This window comes from Lepisma saccharinum, chromosome 23, assembly GCF_977018435.1.
Source record: "Lepisma saccharinum chromosome 23, izLepSacc3.1, whole genome shotgun sequence".
Classification (NCBI taxonomy): domain Eukaryota; kingdom Metazoa; phylum Arthropoda; class Insecta; order Zygentoma; family Lepismatidae; genus Lepisma; species Lepisma saccharinum.
This window is the reverse complement of record NC_139251.1, coordinates 44,019,198-44,039,906: the sequence shown is the minus strand read 5'-3', so window position 1 is coordinate 44,039,906 and position 20,709 is coordinate 44,019,198. Positions and strand designations below refer to the sequence as shown.

At 38.2% G+C, this 20,709-nt stretch overlaps 1 protein-coding gene across 1 annotated transcript in view; it reads right to left on the bottom strand.

The window, feature by feature from the left end:
* LOC146005350 (paired mesoderm homeobox protein 2-like) overlaps nucleotides 1-20,709 on the bottom strand; it is a 65,583-nt gene that overhangs the window by 9,002 nt on the left and 35,872 nt on the right. Inside the window, exons 2-4 of the mRNA XM_083144544.1 lie at nucleotides 19,788-19,966; nucleotides 9,627-9,765; nucleotides 7,644-7,751 (exon numbers count right to left, since the gene is read on the bottom strand). Of these exons, the coding sequence (XP_083000670.1) occupies nucleotides 7,644-7,751; nucleotides 9,627-9,765; nucleotides 19,788-19,966 (426 nt within the window). The remainder of the gene's footprint in view (nucleotides 1-7,643; nucleotides 7,752-9,626; nucleotides 9,766-19,787; nucleotides 19,967-20,709) is intronic.

The window sequence follows — 20,709 nt, the reverse complement described above, 5'->3', positions numbered from 1 at the left end:
TCAAATTGACCACATGCTAATAGATTGTAGACATAGATCAGATATCATTGATGTTAGATCTTTTAGAGGGGCTAATATTGATTCCGACCATTATTTGATTATGGGAAGGATTAGAGCAAGAATATCTAATAGTCGAAAAATGAAGGCGACTAGCCTGATTAAATTTAATGTCACGCAGTTAAGAAATCCAACGGTGGTTGAGAGGTACAGAAGTAAACTACAAGAGGGATTCGTCGGGATGGAACCGGCAGAAGTGGAAAATGTAGATGAGGGGTGGGATAGATATAAGCTGAGGATCAGTAATGTAGCAAAGGAAATACTTGAAACACAAAAGCCAGTAAAGAAAGAAACGTGGTTCGATGAGGAATGTCAAAATGTAACCAAAGAAAAGAATGATGTATATAAGAGGATGCAGCAAAGAAGTGCAACAAGGAGAGCTAGGGATGAATATCAAGAGAAAAGAAGGATTGAGAAGAGAGTCCATAGGAAAAGAAAAAGGGAATGGATGAAGCAAGAGATGAAGCAGTTGGAAAGCCTGCATGAGCAGAAGAATGTAAGACAGATGTATAAGCTGGTAAATAATACAAAAGATGTTTTTAAACCAAGGACAACAGTCTGTAGAAATGAAACAGGCGATATAATTAGTGACACTAATGAAATTTTAGAAAGGTGGAGAAGGCATTTTAATGATGTATTGAATGGCAGTGCAGATGTAGCATATATGCTGGAAGAAGGATTAAATGAAGAAGAGGAAAGAGAAGAGGGCATAGAAAGTCCAAAGTTAGATGAAGTATGGGAGGCAGTCAAGATATTGAAAAATAGTAAAGCACCTGGTATAGATAACTTGCAAGCAGAGCTGCTTAAGCATGGAGGCGAGAGTGTCATTAGAGGCTTGAAGGAAATAATAAACATAATCTGGAAAAAGGGACAGATGCCAAGTGAATGGAGGACGGGTATCATAGTACCTATCCACAAGAAAGGGGACATGATGGAGTGTGCAAACTATCGTGGAATTACATTGTTGAACGTTGCATATAAAGTATTTGCAAGAATTATATATAAAAGACTACTACCATATGTAGAAAAGTGCATTGGACCATATCAATGTGGGTTCAGGCCAGGTAAATCTACAATTAACCAGATATTCACCTTAAGGCAAATACTGGAGAAAACGCTGGAGTTTGGGATAGGAACGCACCATCTATTTCTTGATTTTAAATCTGCATACGATAGTATAAACAGGGCCCAACTATATCTGGCAATGAAAGATCTCGGAATACCAATAGGATTAATAAGAATGGTGAGGATACTCTAATAGTAAGATAAGAGTAGGAGGACAACTCTCAGAACCTGTTGAAATAGAAAATGGACTAAGACAAGGCGATGTGCTGTCCTGTTTGTTGTTTAACATTGCCTTAGAGAAGGTTATACGGGAAGCTCGGGTGCAAATTAGGGGTACCATATATTATAAGTCAATCCAGATACTTGCATATGCAGATGATGTGGACATAGTAGGAAGATCTCTACATGCAGTGGAAGAAGCATTTCTGGCCATAGAAAGGGAAGGAAAAAAGATGGGATTGGTGGTGAATGAAGGGAAGACTAAGTACATGGCAGCAGGCAAAGCACACAGATATAATCCATCACCGACCATAACAATGGATAATTATACCTTTGATAGAGTGGATTCCTCAATCTATCTGGGTTCTGTTGTGACATATGAGAATGATTCACAGGAGGAACTAAAGGCATGATTTATAGCAGCGAATAGGGTCTATTATGGACTACAGAGACATTTTAAGAGCACCATATTGTCCAGAACAACTAAGTTAATACTTTACAAGACACTGATAAGACCTGTATTGACTTATGCTGCGGAAACTTGGACCAGTTCAAGGAAAGATGAAGAGTTGGTAGAGACCTTTGAAAGAAAGATATTACGAAGAATATTGGGACCAGTATGTGAGAATGGAAAATGGAGAAAGCGATTTAATAAGGAGCTCTACGACTTATATCAAGAACCAACAGTTATAGGTGTAATAAAGGCGGCTAGATTAAGATGGGCAGGTCATGTGATGCGCATGAGTGATAGTGACCCTGCAAAGCGAGTGATGTTGGATAGCCCAGGTGGACAAAGGAAACGAGGAAGGCCTAAATTAAGATGGGTAGATGGAGTGGATGAGGATGTTCGGAAGCTCCAGTATAGAAATTGGAAAGTTGTGGCGAAAGGTAGAGATAGATGGAGACAAATCACAGAGGAGGCCAAGGTTCATCAGTGGACTGTAGCGCCATAAGAAGAAGAAGAAGAAGAAATAATTACAAAGTGTAAGACTAACAAGGGAGGTTATCTAAGTATCCCCCTCCGATTTCCATGAAACGTGGCAGTATAGTGGGGCCCAAAGGAAGAATTACGTGTATTTTGTTTCAGCTAAAAAACGGTTTTAGGGGGGCAAAACCCCCTCAAATGTCAAGATGAGGACAAATTGAAGTGAGGATCTGACCCCTGTGTCCCTCCGATTTCCATAAAACTTGGCAGGTGTATAGTGGGGCCCAATGGAAGAAATACGTGTTTTTTGTTTCAGCTAAAAAACTGGTTTAGGGGGCAAAACCGCCTCAAATGTCAAGATGAGGACAAATTGAAGTGAGGATCGGACCCCTGTGTCCCCCTCCAATTTCCATGATACTTGGCAGGTGTGTGTATAAACGGGCCCAAATGAAGAAATATGTGTTTTTTTGTTTCGGCAAAAAAATTGTTTTAGGGGGCAACCTCCTCTCAAATGTCAGTATGAGGACAAATTTAAGTGGGCATTTGACTTATGTGTCCCCCTCCGATTTCCATGAAACTTGGCAGGTGTATAGTGGGACCCAAAGGAAGAAATACGTGTTTTTTTTGTTTCAGCTAAAAAACGGTTTTACAGTGCGAAACCCACTCAATTGTCAAGATGAGAACAAATTGAAGTGGGGATCTGACCCCTGTGTCCCCCTCCGATTTTCATTAAACTTGGCAGGTGTGTGTATAAACGGGCCCAAATGAAGAAATATGTGTTTTTTTGTTTCGGCAAAAAATTTGTTCTAGGGGCAACCTCCTCTCAAATGTCAAGATGAGGACAAATTGAAGTGGGGATCTGACCCCTGTGTTCCCCTCCGATTTCCATGAAACGTGGCAGGTGTATAGAGGGGCCTAAAGGAAGAATTACGTGTTTTTATGTTTCAGCTAAAAACTGTTTTAGGGGGCAAAATCCCCTCAAATGTCAAAATGAGGACAAATTGAAGTAAGGATCTGACCCCTGTGTCCCCCTCCGATTTTCATGAAACTTGGCAGGTGTATAGAGGGGCCCAAAGGAAGAAATACGTGTTTTTTTTTGTTTCGGCTAAAAAAACTGTTTTAGGGGGCAAAACCCGCCTCAAATGTCACGATGAGGACAAATTGACGTGAGGATCATCTGACCCCTGTGTCCCCCTCCGATTCTCATGAAATTTGACAGGTGTTTAGAGAGGCCGTATGCCCCCTGTTTCTTCCTATGCCATATTTACGTGGTTTCGGGGTCAGATCCCCACTTCAATTTCTCCTCATCTTGACATTTGAGGAGGGGGGGGGGGAATGAAAACACACATAAATGTGAGACATTCCATTCCAGGATGAAACCTTTAACACATATAACAAGATAGAAATGTTATACAAAAAGTATACAATTGTTCTACAGTTACAGTTCTACAAATTAAAATAAAGAAAGTTCTGGATCTGGATTTCGGATCCGGCAGGATCCGGATCTGGCCATCCCTACTATTCGCGATTAAAATTAACCGATATGCCATCTGGTGGGATTTTCAAAAAGTACTCTAAGTAGGATACGTTGTGTTGAAGTCGTTTAAAGCATGGGGAATATGCGAGAGAGTAAGGTCTACTGTTCAGTTTTTTTTTCTCTAAATCGTTGTATCGGTCAGAACAAATTAAAAGTTTTCATGTGTTTCCACCCCTTTGAATCAACAAAACGAAGTTCGTTAATAAATCAGGGAAAACGTAATTAACAGAAGATTGGTATGGGGGATATAACACTGTAATTCGGCAAGGAAATTACGAAGAATGCACGAGTCTGCTTACTTTATTTTTGGAGAGATAAATATATATTACCATGCAAGTAAAGTTTTAAATTGTACTTTATAACTAAAGCTTTTTTTTTTTCGAAAAATCATGAAGCGTCTTGCCCAATGCGTCCATGTATTACCGGTATTACGTATGTGTGAAATTTGGAACAGGTGCAAGTCGATTAAGAGGGAAGATGAAAATAGTTTGAGAATGAATTAATGTCAAATGTAACCAGAAAGAAAAGTGGACATGCTAATGTTACTGTTTCGAGAAAGAACTGCAACGATATGTTTTCAATTTTCTCCTGTCCCAGCTTTTCAAGTACAGGTCAATTTCAATTCCTTTATTTTCAAATAATTTCCGAGAACCCCAGTTACAACATGACGTGCAGATGATACAGCACTGCTTTGGACAACCAGTGTGTATACATAGTTTCGTCTGCATTTTCCGTGTTATTTTTGCCTATCATAATTAAATGCTTCGTTCTCAGTACAGCTTCACGTTTGTTAGAGTACCTGTAATTCACATCGCATTCGCAGTATTTAAAAAGAATGCGTAATTTAAACGTTTTCTGCCATACCAGTCATGACAACACGCTGCTATTTTGTACTACTGCTGAATGTAAACAAAGATTTATCCTACTTAGAGCGGCCATATTGGAAGCGACACTAGCGCTCAGGTGGTAATTTTAATCGCGAATACACCTGCCACGTTTCATGGAAATCGGAGGGGAACACAGGGGTCAGATCTCCACTTCAATTTGTCCTCATCTTGACATTTGAGAGGTGTTTGCCCCCTAGAACAAATTTTTTGCCGAAACAAAAAAACACGTGTTTCTTCATTTGGGCCCTGCAAGTTTCATGGAAATCGGAGGGGGAGACTTAGACCTCCCTTGTAAGTGTATTAATTAATTACAAATCGCGTACGCGCGCACACACACTATATATATATGTGTGTATGTATATTATATATATATATGTATATTAGCAGGTAACAATATGTTATAAGCACATTCTTACTTTCCAAAGAAGCGCATGTGGGATGGCAAAACGGATCCTGATCCGGATCCAAAAGTGCCGGATCCGGATCCGAAAATTCTGGATCCGGATCCGGAAGTTCTAGATCCGGATCCTTAAGTTCTAAATCCGGATCCGAACGTTCTGGATGCGGATCCGAAAATTCTGGATCCGTATCCGAAAATTCTGGATCCGGATCCGAAAGTTCTGGATCCGGATCCGAAAATACCGGATCCGGATCCGAAAAATTTTAGGATCCGGATCCTTAGGATCCGGAACCAACCGGATCCGGATTTCGGATCCGCCAGAATCCGGATCTGGCCATCAAGTCGTGAAAAAAGTCTTCCACAACTTACGGTGTCGTCTGCAATGTGCTTTGGAACAGAGGGGTGGGCATTTCCAGCACTTGCTTTAGAAGAGTGTGTTCAGACTAGTGTTGCCACCCATGTGACGAGTTTATTGTTTGTTTGTTACTAATTTCCGAAAATTTTTAAAATAAATATGTATTCGTCAATGTCAGTACTTTTTCCTTCCCATATTGTGTAGATACCCAGTATGCACCGTGCCGTGCAATTTCATGCTCGCAGCGTTGCAAAATGCCGTGAAAATGTACAAAAAGTAGGTTTTCCTGCTGACGTCATAAAATTTCATTTCTCTGTCACCCTATACATTGCAACCAAAAAAAAATATATAGCCTCTTTCGACATTTATGTGTACGTAGAGACTAAAAGTTCAGAGAAAGCTGTCGTAAACCAGGAACTGAGAGAAGTTTTGCGGCAAAAATATGATTTTGTTAATTTTCTTTCTCCACCCTGCACGATACCCTCTCTTGTGTTAAAGTCGTATTCATCTCCGACATTTTGTTACCAACTTACAGCTATTCAAAGTTCAAGAGACAGGACGTTGTGGACACACTGTATATACATCAATTGGGCACTATGTTTCTTACAGTAGTACGTATATCAATTGTATAATACAATGTAAAATCATACAAAACAAATTATATATTTAAGTTCCTGAAATTGTTGTGTTGTAAACAAGTTTTTAGTATTCATGTTCTCGAACAGAGTATCAGTATAGCTGACAGAAAAAAAAAGTTTAAGTTTTGCTTGTCATAATAATGAACTCTTAATTATAATTCTTCCTTATTTAATTAATCTTACAGTGAAAATTGGATAAATATTATTTTCTTGCTGCCATCTTATAACAATGAAATAAGCTTCCTATCTTTAATGGACAAATTTTCCTTCAATCCAAATCTTGGACAATTTCCAAAATATTTGAATGAAATTTTAGCGTTGGGGGTTTTAGAGCTAGAATAGTTTAGTACTCGTGGGAATCCCCGTTACGATCGGGATCAGTAATGTACTTTCTCTTGCTGAATTAAACGTAAATTGTGTGCTACAACATCGTCCACAATATCCGAATATTTTACTTTTTATTTTGTCTTGTCAGAAAACAAAATCTGCATTTGCACGATCAAGTGTCATGGAAAATTATTAGTCTTTTGTCGTTCTCTTCTTTGAAATGCTAATATATATACTGTGTGAGTGTGTAACTCTATGCAAGGTATCGTCGAACGAACAAAAAGTTGTGGAAGAACAAAGGTCTTGGAGTCGAGGTGGAACGTGAAGATATCAACTCTCTATTAAATAAGAGTAAATGTAATTGCCAGTTTGCAAAGAAATGGAATAAAAAAAAAGTTTTTGGCCCCTTCTCTCGCAATGTAACCTTTCCTGTAAGAGCCATACAAAGTTTATGCTTAAAGCCTAAAAACAGTTGCTATGTATGATCCATTAAGTAAAAGTTATTTTTTAAAAGTAATCAAACTCGTGGATAAACTCGTGATAAAACTCGTGGAACGTATTGCAAATATATGATTTGCAAGCGAGCTGTTTCTTTTACTATCTAAAATGTGCATTAATTTTGATTAAATTATGAACTGGTATGTTTAAACATGAAAATATGAATCTCATAAAATTCCAAGTAATAATAATAACAGTACGCTTATAAAATTTTAAAAAATGCACAAGACGGCGCTACCAACTATTGGCCGTGCACGACAATAGTTGTCATTGACTGCGCCGGAAAAAAAACATATTGGGGTGGTAGAGGGGAGAGGAATATTTTTGGGGGGAGAATCACACTTATTTCACCAGATAAATATATATTTCGGCTAAAAGAACATGTGTTTTTTCTTGTTTCCTGGGGAGGCAGTAGGGGGTAGAACGTCTCTGGCACCACCATTGATGATTAAGCGTTACTATATCCACTTGCCGGGTTCTCAGAACAAATGAAACATTAAATGACCTTCAATAAAAATATCCGAATACAGGAATTAGCTAATACTGCATTTTATGTAAAAATATGTAGACATCTGCCCCTAAAAGGAAAATATGTAACTTAAAGTCATGTACGTACATCGTTCCTAAACTCGTGATTCGTCAACATGTGTAAATTTTGTTCAGCCGTATACAGGAGAAAATTTGACAAAACGCCCTGAAGTGTTACTGGACTTTATGAGTGCAATGTAGCCTTACCTGCTGGCATCATGGCACAGGCAGCCGTCGTAGGGCTGGGTATCATGGCGTACTGTGGAGGCGGACTAGGTTTCCATGGTGACGAATACGGGGAGTAGTCTGCAGGACCTACAATAGAGGAACATCATTTAATAACAAACAAGGCGACACGTTATACACATAAACCAAGATGTACATCTATTCACTGCCAATCAAGGTGTTCTTTTTTTTTAATCACTTTAAATAAATATTTTTTAGAATAATGTATATTAGGATTTTGTAGACATCAGAATCACTTTTGGTGAAAGTACATTAATCTCGTAATCATTTAATGATGTTTATTAGGCTGCAAGAAAGGAATGAACAGGAAACAAAATGTAGCCTATGTACTGATGGGGTGAAGCTCATACACAAGGAAATGTAGTATGTAAACTGTAAAGGCACTTAAATATAATTTTTATAGGCAAAAATAGTAAAATTTTTTTTAGAATAATATACAAAATACTAATCATATTGATCCGTAAATAGTGTCATTATCATTAAACTGTAAATAAACATGGCTAACTATCATTAAGAAAAATGACAAAATTCAGCTACAAAGGCTATAAAAAATATTTAAAGTTACAATTACTTAGTACATGAAGAAAGTTTTTTTTCCACTGTGAGAAAATTTATGAAATTATTAGCTATAGTTTCATTAACACACACAACAAACATTTCCATAGTAGGTTCATATAAGAAACAGAAAAATGTATATTTCCATCTATTTTTTTATTTGCTTTAATCAAACTGTTCAAATATTTTACAGAGGCGTTTACCAGAAAGAAAAAGCCTCTCTCTATATAAAAAAATATATATATCTATATGTACCGTGCCAGAAACCATGCAAGCAATTTCAAGCGTGTTTTCTTGCAAAATCAAAAAAATCGATTCAAATAAAAAATCCGGTTGAAATACAAAAATCATCAAAAATGTTTTGTTTTTTTTAAAAAAAAAGGTGAGGTTCACGAAAATATAAGAAATCCTACAAATAACCATACCATTGTCCATATATAATTGTTCATATTGAATTTCACAAAAACCTACCCAGTGGGTGAATTACCGTGGGTTGGAGAATGCCGGAGATTTTCCCCCACGAGGAAATTTATTCCCGGCAAAAAAAAAAAAAAGTTTTCGTCCCTGCGAGGAGTGTTTTTAGCCCTCTCAAAAAAATGGAATGGAAAGAATGTGTAGTATACTATTTCATAACTATACAACAAACACATCATCATTCGTCTTCATGAATGGTCCAGTCATCATAAGATTTCCTTGAAGAAATCTTGTGTTCGGGCTAAATCCACACATCGACAGATTTTTATTTATTGATTGATTTGATGTCTTAAGTCCACTTTATGCACAGTAAGGCTAATCTGGACAGGAACCTTCAGTATAAAGTGGGATCCGAACCACTATGTGCCTCCACCGGGTATCGAACCCGGGCTGCCATCATTACAAGGCGACGACGTTACCACTGCGCCATCGGGAAGGCTCTCGACAGATATCCAAACGATACTCCAGTTCGTGCCAAGTGTTGACCAGCATCTGATGCGTTATTAGCGCAACGATACGCTGTCTCAACCACCAAAATCGTAAACTTTCCATTGTGCACAACACATTTAATGAAGCCCCATGCAAAAGAGTCCAACGGTGTCAAATCTAGCGATCTCGGTGGCCAGGAAGTTTCTGCGCATGCGTGACTCATCAGCACAAATGAACTACTGAATCTGGGATCAATGTTCTATTGACTGAGCTTCACTACGAGCAGTTGTTCTTGTAACCTGTAGCCCGGACACTCTGTACTTTAATGTTGAAGCTAAGTTCTTGCAATTCAAAACTGTTGCTGTGAACAAAGCTCGAACAATGGATGGATCACAAATGTAACCTCAGAGATGTTCTGTTACTTTCACTCGCGGGCAGCATGTTCAAAAAAAAAAAAAGAAATCATTAGGCTATGCCTACACTAACCTGTCGTTAAAGCTGTTGGACGGGGAGCAAGCGGCTGCTCAGCAACGTGGTCGGCTGTTCGGCTGTAGACGCTGTTTCTTTGAGCGAGAATGCTTCTCTCGTTTCTTCGGAATTTCGCTCTCCTGTTCTGGAACCACACCTGTGAGTGATGAGAGAGTATCTTAGCATACATGGTAACTATGCTGAAATTAAGGATGGTACAATGGCGTATTTAGAGGGGGTCTAGGGGTTCTGGAATTGCCAAAAATCACAATAATCCACTTCATTCATTATAAATCAGAATTTGCTCTCTGTTGTAACAGTGTGTTACGAGCCTGACCAACGCTCATGCAGAGAGAGGAAAGATGAAGACAACACACAGGGAAAGAGAGGCAGACAGAGAGAGAGAGAGAGACAGAGAGAGATAGATAAAGGAAGGGAATGAGATAGAAAACAAGGGACAGAGAGAAGAAAGGAAAGGAGAGAGGGGCAGGCAGAGAGAGAGAGAGAGAGAGAGAGATAGAGAGGAAGAAGAGAGACAGAAGGAAGAAATAGGGAGACGGAGAAAGAGAGAGAGAGAGAGAGAAAGAGAGAGACATCAAGAGTAATAGAATCATTCCATGTGAAATCAACACAGCTCCCAACCCGGCCATCTCCGATTTTCATGAAATTTGGGGAGTTGAAACTATTTATGGAACTTAGTAACTACGAAAATGTTGAGTCTCGTTTGTCTTGTACCTGTAAAATTACTCAAGGTCAAAGTTTGCAGATATTGCCCTTTCCGAGCTCGTTTAGCTGCGCTAAATGTGCTGTAACTCTGCGCCTATTTGGCCTAGGAAGCTGAAATAAAGTTTGTTGTGCAGGGAATGGAACAATGTAACACGCCTACCTTGGGGTGAAAATAAAATTTTGTCACGTGACCTTGACCTTCGACCTTGAATATCTCAAGACATGTCATCACCAAAAATGGTGAAAAAATATATTTGGTGCACCATGCTATACTCTAACATGCATTAAAAATAAAACTGGGACTGCAATGGGATCAGAAATTCAAAATAATATATACATCTATGTGACTGATAAAGTTTTTAATTGTTTCTCCTAATATTATTAGACATCTTATTTATACATTAATTATAGTAGTGGGCTAAGAAAATTACAATGTACTAGGGTGAGTCAAAAGCCCCTTAACACCCTCTATAACGTATCATTCTAGTGAATGATGGGATCGAACCTGCCACTCCCAATAGATTTATGGGTGATGTAGCTAATCATCATTCATCCTCATCAATGATGATAAAACTTGTCATAACGACAAGTTGAATGCTTGGCAGCAAGAGGCACAACTGAAGTAGAATACCTTACAAAACAACTAGAAATGGCAAATAGTCACTCGTTGGATTTTAGAAACTTGAACCCGAATCATACATGTTAAGGATTAGGATAAATATCTCTCTAGATTTACAATAGATGATCAAATCATTAGCGAAGTGTAAAATGAAAACGTGTTTTCTCCAGGCTTCTCAGCTAGTTGGTCTCAGTCAGGTAGACTACTCTCCTTCCCTACTCTCTAAAAGACCTGTTCCCTGTTTCCAATCAAATCGAAAAGTGAGTCCTCTCCCAGCCTGTCTGCTCCTCTAATACCCCTGTCAATCGAAACTTCCTCCACTGATACGTGAGTTTCTCCCTTCCTATACGAGGGTCACTATTTATATTTTGAGCCTAACAATGAAAAAACAGGAATTTGGCATTGAAAACTGCTTTATTGTTTTTCGAAGTATTCTCCTTTATGGTCAATACACTTTTGCATTCGTTCGAACCATTTGTCAAAGCAGTTTTTCCAATCTTCTTGAGACACCTCCATAATATGGTTTTTGAATGCATCAACGGCGTCTTCCGCCGACGAAAATCGTTGTCCACGCAATTTATTCTTGACATTCGGGAACAAGAAGAAGTCATTGGGTGCCAAATCAGGACTGTACGGCGGATGACCCATCAATTCGATTTTTTGACTGTTCATAAAGTCGGTTGTTAGACGAGATGTGTGACAGCTGGCATTGTCTTGATGAAGAATGATCCGACGGCGTTTGTTTGTTTTCCGTATTTGACCGAAGACCTCTGGCAAACAAATTGTTGTGTACCATTCAGAGTTGACCGTTCTACGTTCCTCTATAGGCACAGTTGCCAAATGACCAGTTTTCCCGAAAAAAACAGGCGACCATTTGTTTCGATGTGTTTCGAGCGCGAGCAACTTTTGTTGGATTGGGTTCATCTTGAAACACCCATACAGTCGACTGCTGTTTACGTTCCGGCTCATATGCATATATCCATGATTCGTCACCTGTTACAATCTTATATACGTCTTTTGAAGCACCGCGATTGTATTTATTGAGCATTTGTTTGCACCAATTGACGCGAGCGTCTTTTTGAGTTTTTGTCAAATTGTGTGGGATCCAACGAGAACATACCTTTCTCACAGCTAAATTATCATGTAATATTTTATATGTGCTGGTGGAACTAATGCCTATGGTTGCCTCAATCTCACAGTATGTCACATGACGATCTTGCAGTATTAGGTTTTGCACAGCATCAATGTTTTCTTGAACAACAACTGATTTTGGACGACCTTCGCGAATCTCGTCGGTGAGCGAATGGCGGCCACGATTAAATTCGTTATACCAGCGTTTCACAGTGGCAAAGGATGGGGCTTCATCGCCAAATGTGGAAGTAAGTTGATCGATGCACTCTTGTCTTGATAATCCACGTCGAAAATCGTAAAAAATCATCGCACGAAAATGTTCACGAGTTAATTCCATTTTATTGTTGTCGCGCAATCTCCAAGGCAACATAAACAACACAAATGAAGCTATTGACAAAACATTTGAAGCACGTTATGGTCAATAATGCCAGACGATTCCGTGCAAACGTCAAATCGCGCCTAACTTCAATCAGTGTTGCCAAGGCTCAAAATATAAATAGTGGCCCTCGTACTTGTAAACAGGTACTACCTGTTTACCTGATGAAACTCTGTAACCTCCATACATCAGGAAGTCTACACACACACACTTAACTAAGCATAACTAAAATGCCTCAGAGGAACAGACAGTTGATGTAAACAAGTGAACGACCCTTGGTGAATTGAAGCTTCTAGAGAAAGTTTAAATAAAAATAAAGAATAAACCTATGGATTGATACGATAAAATGTAAAGGATTTATATTGGCTACAATCATTCATGATAGAAAGATGTTAGGCCCAAGGGGGAACTATAGTTGTGTGTGTCAAGAAGAGGTCCGCCATTTTTTTTTTGTCTGCCATATTGAATTCAACTCAAAGATAGGTGATCTGAATATCAAACCAGGCTAGAATTTTACGAGAAATGCAGTGGCGAAGGTTTTTCCAACGTATCTTGGATGGTCAGGTTGAAAATTGCACATATCTGTGTTTATTTGGCATGGAATGATTCAATAGGAAAGCAATTTTTTAAGTGTCTGATTATGAGATTAAAATAAAATTCAATTAAATATAAATAATATGATTCCAATGCGATTGAAGACTTCATTAGGAAAAATATTACTTGAATTCCATAAAACAAATTACAGTACAAGACATATAGATTATATTAATTTTATATTATTTCGGTCAGGACAGTTGTGTAAATGGACCAATTTGGTGACCAATAGTGAGAAAATCTAGTTTTGGGGACAGATTCGAGTTCAATAAACGTTGACGGTATGTTTTAATGGCTTACATCGTTTCAAATAAATGTTGATGTTTCCTCTTTGTGCACAAAGCGGGCAAGAAACAAAGTTTACTTCAGATAGGACCAATCTACTGCTGTGAGTATTGGTGTACATGTGAAAGAGAAGTTGCAATTTTGATATCTCAACATGATGACAATGTAAAATGTTGTCGTTCAATGACACTGACGAGAAGGTCAGAAATAATAGGCGACAGAAGCAAACAGTTCCGTGTAACCGCCTTAATCAAAGAGAAAAACGTCATGGCACTGTGGCCATAGGGCGACAGCGGTTTGTTTGATCTGTCAATGTCAAGAGAAGAACTGACGATAAGTTATCGAAATTAATAACAGCAATGAGTTTCGAATCGAAATGTTACGGAAGTTCGCCGAGGAATAGCATCAGCCTATTAGAATAAGCTTGAGCAATTCGCTTGCACTTTCCGAGGACACAGAACACGAGATTTCCGTGCACGAACGCGACCGACGGAGCCTATTGCTCAGCTCGCTCCTCCTTTCCGCCATTCCCACAACGCTGCAAGCCTGCTGCTCGTTCTGCAGTCCACAGGTGAATACGAGAGAGCTCTTCCAACATTCTATAGTGAAATCGTGGTATATCCCGCGGCAACCTTTGGAACCTTCCACCTCGAAGCAGCCAGCAGGGAAACAACATTTTGTCAAAATAACCGTTCTGTGGTGTGATTGCACACCGGTTCCTAACGTGACTCTACTGTAGGGTGTTCGGGAACAAGCAAAAAATGAAATTTTACAGCAGGAAGTTATTTATATTAAACATTTTAATACGAAACATCTCAATAACATACATGTTGGATCGTCACTGTTAAGAATCTTTAGACACAAAATTGTACTTATAATATTTTCTTTAATTGATTCAGTATGACAAATGAAAACAACAGAAAATCGCAGTTTGTGACTTATGTGCTTTTTTCCCAAACGCCCTAGAAACGGGTTGACAGGGTGTCTACCAAAGTAACAAATCTAAAATTCTTGACTTTTTCACGACGTTTGCTTGGCCTTTTCCCCCTTTTTGCTACCATTTATTTAATCCCCCTCCCCCTAATTAGGTATAGTTAGAAACAAAGAAAATACATATTTACTTGTAATTCAATGAAAACCCCACACCACAAGTCCTGTTAAGATTAAAACTCAAGCTGTACTTTAACAAGATATTTAGACTTGCTTTAATTTATTAATGAAAAAAAATAATGCTTCAGACTTCATCCTGGATGGGGAATGGCCATATTACTTTAATATGTTTACAAAACTACACGAATGTAATTCTTAATAAACAAAGCGAAAAAATCTTAACCACAATTCAATACAACTTTAGATTTCCAAATTTTACAATTTCCAGTACAGGAATATAACAATGTAAATTCACCATACTGTAAAATATAGCAAAGAAATCTTGACCACAAGCATAATTCCTTGACTGGTAGACGCCTTGCCTGACCAGACCAGATGTAGAACAAATTCTACTGTCTCTTGTCTGTGATGATGTATTCCGCAATTATTAAACTTGAACACACTATAAAAAAACGATTGATCTCATTGATTTGGTTTAATTCACTTCGCTTTTCTGCTACTTTTGGTTATTCGCAATTATGAGAATGAGTGATGGTATGATGAAATTGATGAAGGGATAATCAAAAACATATAGAAACGCCACAACACAAGCCCAGCAGAAGTTTATACAGTACTGGGTGTGAGTTCAGGCGCCAGAGCTTCGCTTGTGGGAACCAAAATTCGGAGGAAACTGACATCAAAATTTCATTATTGATAACAACTCCTTTGAGTAATACTAACAAATTAAAATGATATTAAAGAGGAATTAAAGAGTAGGCTTAATTCAGGAAATGCGTGTTACTTTCTTCTTCATAAACGTTTATCTTCTCGTATAATATCTAAGAAACTAAAAGTTAAAATATTCAAAACAGTAATTTTGCCTGTAGTATTATGGGAATGTGAAACTTGGTCCCTTACATTGAAAGAGGAACATAAATTGAGAGTATTTGAAAATAAGATCCTTAGGAAAATATTTGGACCTAAAAGGGATGAGGAGACAGGTGAGTGGAGAAGGTTACATAATTTAGAACTTCATAATTTGTATTCATGTCCAAATATTATTAGAATGATTAAATCAAGAAGACTTAGGTGGGCATGCCTTGTGGTGCGAATGGGAGAGGAGTTTACAGGATTCTTTTTGGGAAACCTGATGGTAACAAACCAGCAGGAAGGCTAAGAAGAAGATGGAGAGATAACGTTGAGATGGACCTAAAGGAAATCGGTAAGGATGGAAAAGACTGGATTGATCTTGCCCAGGATAGGGACAGATGGAAGGCCTGTGTTGCTGCAGCCATAAACCTTCGGGTTTAAGAAGGCTCGAGAGTTAGATAGCATCAAGTGTATACCCCTGAATTCATGCAAGTGGAGGCGGGCTTCTTAGGCCAGCTTTAGACGAAAGCATTTCCTTTAACATTTCTTTTGCTAGCATAAATGCTACGTAAATGCTTCCAAAACTCTTATAGCAGATATTGCTTCAAAGGGAAGCATTTCATGCAAAATTTCAGAAAGCTTTTGCGATTACAATGTATAATATATACAGCACGATAGACACGTCGAGTTACACAATCTATGGTGAGTTCACGTTGTTTACAATTGAAACAACTAAAATATTCTTTAATACGTGTACAGTAAACGACATAAAGCATGTATTTAAGCAGCGCCATTGCTTTGTACCTAAAACCATTTACTAGGAAACCTTATTCCTCTTGGTTGAATAGTTATTGTGTTTTAAAAATGTGAAGTGATACATTGTGGGCATCTCACTCGGCCGCCATTACATCTTCTGCACTCGTGACCTAGAAGTCGCTTCTGATTGGTTATGCTACGAAAATAGGATCGACCCTATCCTTGAGAAATGCCATGAAGTATGCCATGACATATGAAATGCCATAAGATGTTTCAGTAGCATTTGGGTCATGGCATAAATGTTAAGATGCTAAGGAAAATTCATTCGTCTAAAGCTGGCGTTAGGGGGTACTCCTCTTAAAAGAACTCTAGAAGAAGAGTGAAATAAGCAACACTTAGGTGCGAAATAAACACCAGTGAAACGGAAAGAGGTAGCGTGGATATGAAGACCTCCAATTAAGATTCCTCGAGCAGAGAACAAAGCGGCGATGCAAAGCAAGCGAGAGTAAGCCATGCCATGGACCACGGGCAGGAAGGAGCGGGGAAGAGACCAGCATCCCGTTCCGCCATCCACTTGGCTCCGCGACTCGGAGGATTAATCTGCAGCAGATGTTCCCGAGGGAAGCGTTTTTCCGAGGCAGCACTCCAAGGCGGCCGCCGAGAAGAGCCTCAATATCGGCGCTAGGTGAGGCGTGGAGACCAAACCATCCCTGCCCATTAGGAAGCACAAAGACGGCGCTTAGGGAGTGAAAATGGCGCAGATAACTGAATGCAATACCTGACGTCCCCGTGTCAATGGTCCTTGCCGTCGTCTGGCACCCGCTCTCCTTGGTGTAATTGAATCGACTTCCTTGGTGAGCTGAATCGAGATGTGAAGCGTTATTTCGGGTCTACCTCAATGGTCCTTTCTGATGTTCTTGTTGTGTTCCTCCTAGGAAGGCCTTTTACAATTCGATACGGTGCCGACTTCCTTGGCGGAATGGTTAGAACAGCGCGCTACGACGCCAGGGATCCAAGGTTCCAATCTCGACCTGAACCGTGGAGTTCTTTGTTATTGTCCTTTCATCAATTTCAACATTTATCAATACTCATCCTCATCTTCGCTATTAGCCAGAAGTGGAAAAGCGAAGTAACTAACTCTCTAGCCTTCTTAAACCCGAAGGTTCATGGCTGCAGCAACACAGGAATTCCATCTGTCCCTATCCTGAGCAAGATCTATATACTCTTTTTCATCCCTACCGATTTCCTTTAGGTCCATCTCAACGTTATCCCCTTATCTTCATCTTGGCCTTCCTGCAGGCTTCTTACTATCAGGTTTCCTAGCAAGAATCCTGTAAACTCCTCTTTCCTCTTCCATTCGTGCCACATGTCTTGCCCATCCAAGTCTTCTTGATTTAATTATTCTAATAATATATGGACATGCATACATATCATGTAGTTCTAAATTATATAACCATCTCCACTCACCTGTCTCTTCTTCCCTTTCAGGTCCAAAATTTTTTTAAGGATTTTATTTACAAATACTATTAATTTATATTCTTCTTTTAATGTAAGGGACTTAGTTTCACAGGCAAAATTACTGTTTTGAATATTTTAACTTTTAGTTTCTTAGTTATTATACGAGAAGATAAACGTTTATGAAGATTAAAGTAACATGCATTTCCTGAATTAAGTCTGGTTTTCATTTCCTCTTTAATATAGTTTTCATTTGTTAGTATTACCACTAAATACTTGAATTTGGAAACTGGTTCAAACAAGTTGTTATCAAAAATTAGATTTTTATTATTACCTAACACTTGGTTTCGGCCTGTAAGCATATATTCAGTTCTGTCTTTGCCAACTTTCAAACCTATTTCTTTAACTGCTTTTAAAAATATTTTAGCATTATTCTTAATTGTATTTACATCATCTCTACATCATCTGCATATGCTAGCAACTGAATCAGGCCCTTTATTTTTAGTCCTTCATTAGTTTCTTTTACCTTCCTAACAGCATATTCTAAGGCAAAATTAAATAGCAATGGAGATAATGTATCTTCCTGTCTTAACCCATCATGAATTGTAAATTTGTTAGACATTTTACTTTCTGTTTCATTATTGCATATTTTTATCATATTAACAAGCTTCTTATGTATTCCAAAGTCGACATATATTATATAATTTATCTCTTTTGACTGAGTCATATGCTTTTTTGAAATCAATGAATAGCTGATGAACATTTTGATTATATTCCCACTTTTTCTCAAGTGTCTGTCTAATGTGAAACATTTGATCTGTAGTTGATCTGTTACGTTTAAATCCACATTGATGATAATCACCTATAATTTCATTACCATATGGGGTTAGTCTTGCTAAAAGAATGTTAGATAATATTTTATATGTTGTTGAGAGTAGAGAAATTGCACGGTAATTATTGCAGTTCATTTTATCACCTTTTTTAAACACAGGAAATTAATTTATGAATTTGACATAGTAAATAATTCCTACCATATTTAATTAACTCAGCTGGTATTAAATCAATACCAGGTGATTCGTTATTCTTTAGTCTTTTAATAGCATCTTTAACTTCTGTCAAGTTAGGTTCTGGAACTAAAGGTTCTACTGTGTGTACTTCATTTACTTCTGATTTATCTCCTACATGAACATTTAACAGGTTATTAAAGTAGTTCTTCCATGTACTTAAAATATCGCTTGGATCAGCCAAAAATTGACCGTTTTATATTTCATGAAGTTTACTTTAGGCTGCCACCCCTTTCTGAATTCATTGACGTATTTATATAAATCTCTATTTTTATTTTTGCTGTTTGTTTCAAGTTCGTTAATTTTGCTTTTCAAGTAATCTCTTTTTTAACTTCTAAACGTCCGGCTAACTTCTCGATTTATTCTGTTAAAGTAAAGCGAATCAATCATGTGTTACACACGTGTGTGCGGGCGCATGTATTCATTCAGTACACTAACTTAACTGATTGATTTGGTTTATTTTACGTCGCTTTTTCTTTCACTTTTGGCTAATAGCGATGAAATTGATGAAGGGACAATCACAAGCCGGGATTTGGACCTCTGGGGTCGGCAATACACTACTGTATGAAATGTATAACTAATAATGAAGAATCGTTGAACAGTTGCATTTGATATTCACTCATTTGGTTGATGTTTTTTCTTTTTTTTTTCGAGGATGCCTTCGATGTTTTATCTTCGTGAGAACAAAAAAGTGGTGTTTTTAGTGTTTTCCAAACAACTGCTTATTTTAAAAAAATTCTATAAATAAAAAAACTTGTGGTCCGATCGCGATGAAATTTAAATACAGTACAGGTAGAAAGGTTTTAATCACAATTCTTAATTTTCAGGTTTTTATCAATTTTGTGAAACAACTTTTTTTGGGGTAGTACTGCAAATTCGTTGTTGGTCTTGTTTTTGAAGCTTTTGGCAGCTGTTTTCAAAACTCATTATCATTGCCAGTTCATGTTTCGAAACCAATTTTGTACAGATTTTTATTCAACGGAGTAAATATTTGTGTTGAACGTGGCAACACCACTGTCACTACAGAATTGAGGCTGTCACTGTGAGTGGTGTCCAAACTCGAGTATCCATAATTTTTAGAAAAATAAGTTTTAAATTAAAATAGGTTTATATTAATTGTATAAAAATGATCATTGTCATAATAATTGTTATTTCTAAAGTGGTATCAACAGTCTGACTCTCCTACAAAATGTTCCTGCGTTGTCCATGCTCACCTGCACCCTGGCTTCACTCAGGTTGACCCTCCTGGCTAGCTCCTCCCTCACGAAGGCGTCGGGGTAGTGGGTTCTCTCGAACACCCTCTCCAAGGCGTTCAGCTGCGATGTGGTGAACGTCGTTCTATTCCGCCGAGGCTTCTTCCGTTTCCGGTTCTCCCCGTCCAAGCAGTCCTCGTCTGAAAGTGGAACAGAGGACGTGAACCATCTCTCTCCCTTGCAGTTCTAACTCAAAGTTCAGTGAAAGAACCACACAATATCTCGGGCCACATTTATGGTGAACAAAAGGCTATGAATTTTGAAAAAAAAAATGGGCATATTAGCATTTCAGTGCTAAAACGGTAAATCCAATCATACATTTTATTTAAAAACTATACTTAGTACACAAACTTCACAAAAGGGATGATTAAATATCATTCAAAGTATTGATATCATTATATTGGAACGAACAAAAATGTTCCACATAGTAAAAACCAAAACAAAATTTGGTGGTATTTTTTGTAATTTGCACCTATATAAATAACAAATGAAGCAGTGATCCAACAACAAAGTGGTTTATTAAATTTTAGTGATTAATAAAACGTTTGGGCCTCTGAGGCACCGTAAGTTTCTTGTACGGCTAGAGTAATTTAGGGTTAAAGCATGTATTTGCCCTTTAAGTGCACGTAAATCCGCTACCAATGGGAACAGAACAACATTAGAAAAAATTTAAATCCCTGTTGCAAAATAATGCGTACGAGCCTTACTCAGAGAATTCCAGGAACCATTTCGACCCATCGGGAGACAGAGGCTCCCTTGTGGTTCCAGATCGAGGCTGTGATACTCGGCCAGCATCAAGAGCGTTTTTACTAGAAGGCGAAGAGAGAGAGAGTCTATGTTGCGCAGGAAGGAAACTCAGCTCCGATAACAGCCCCCGTCAGAT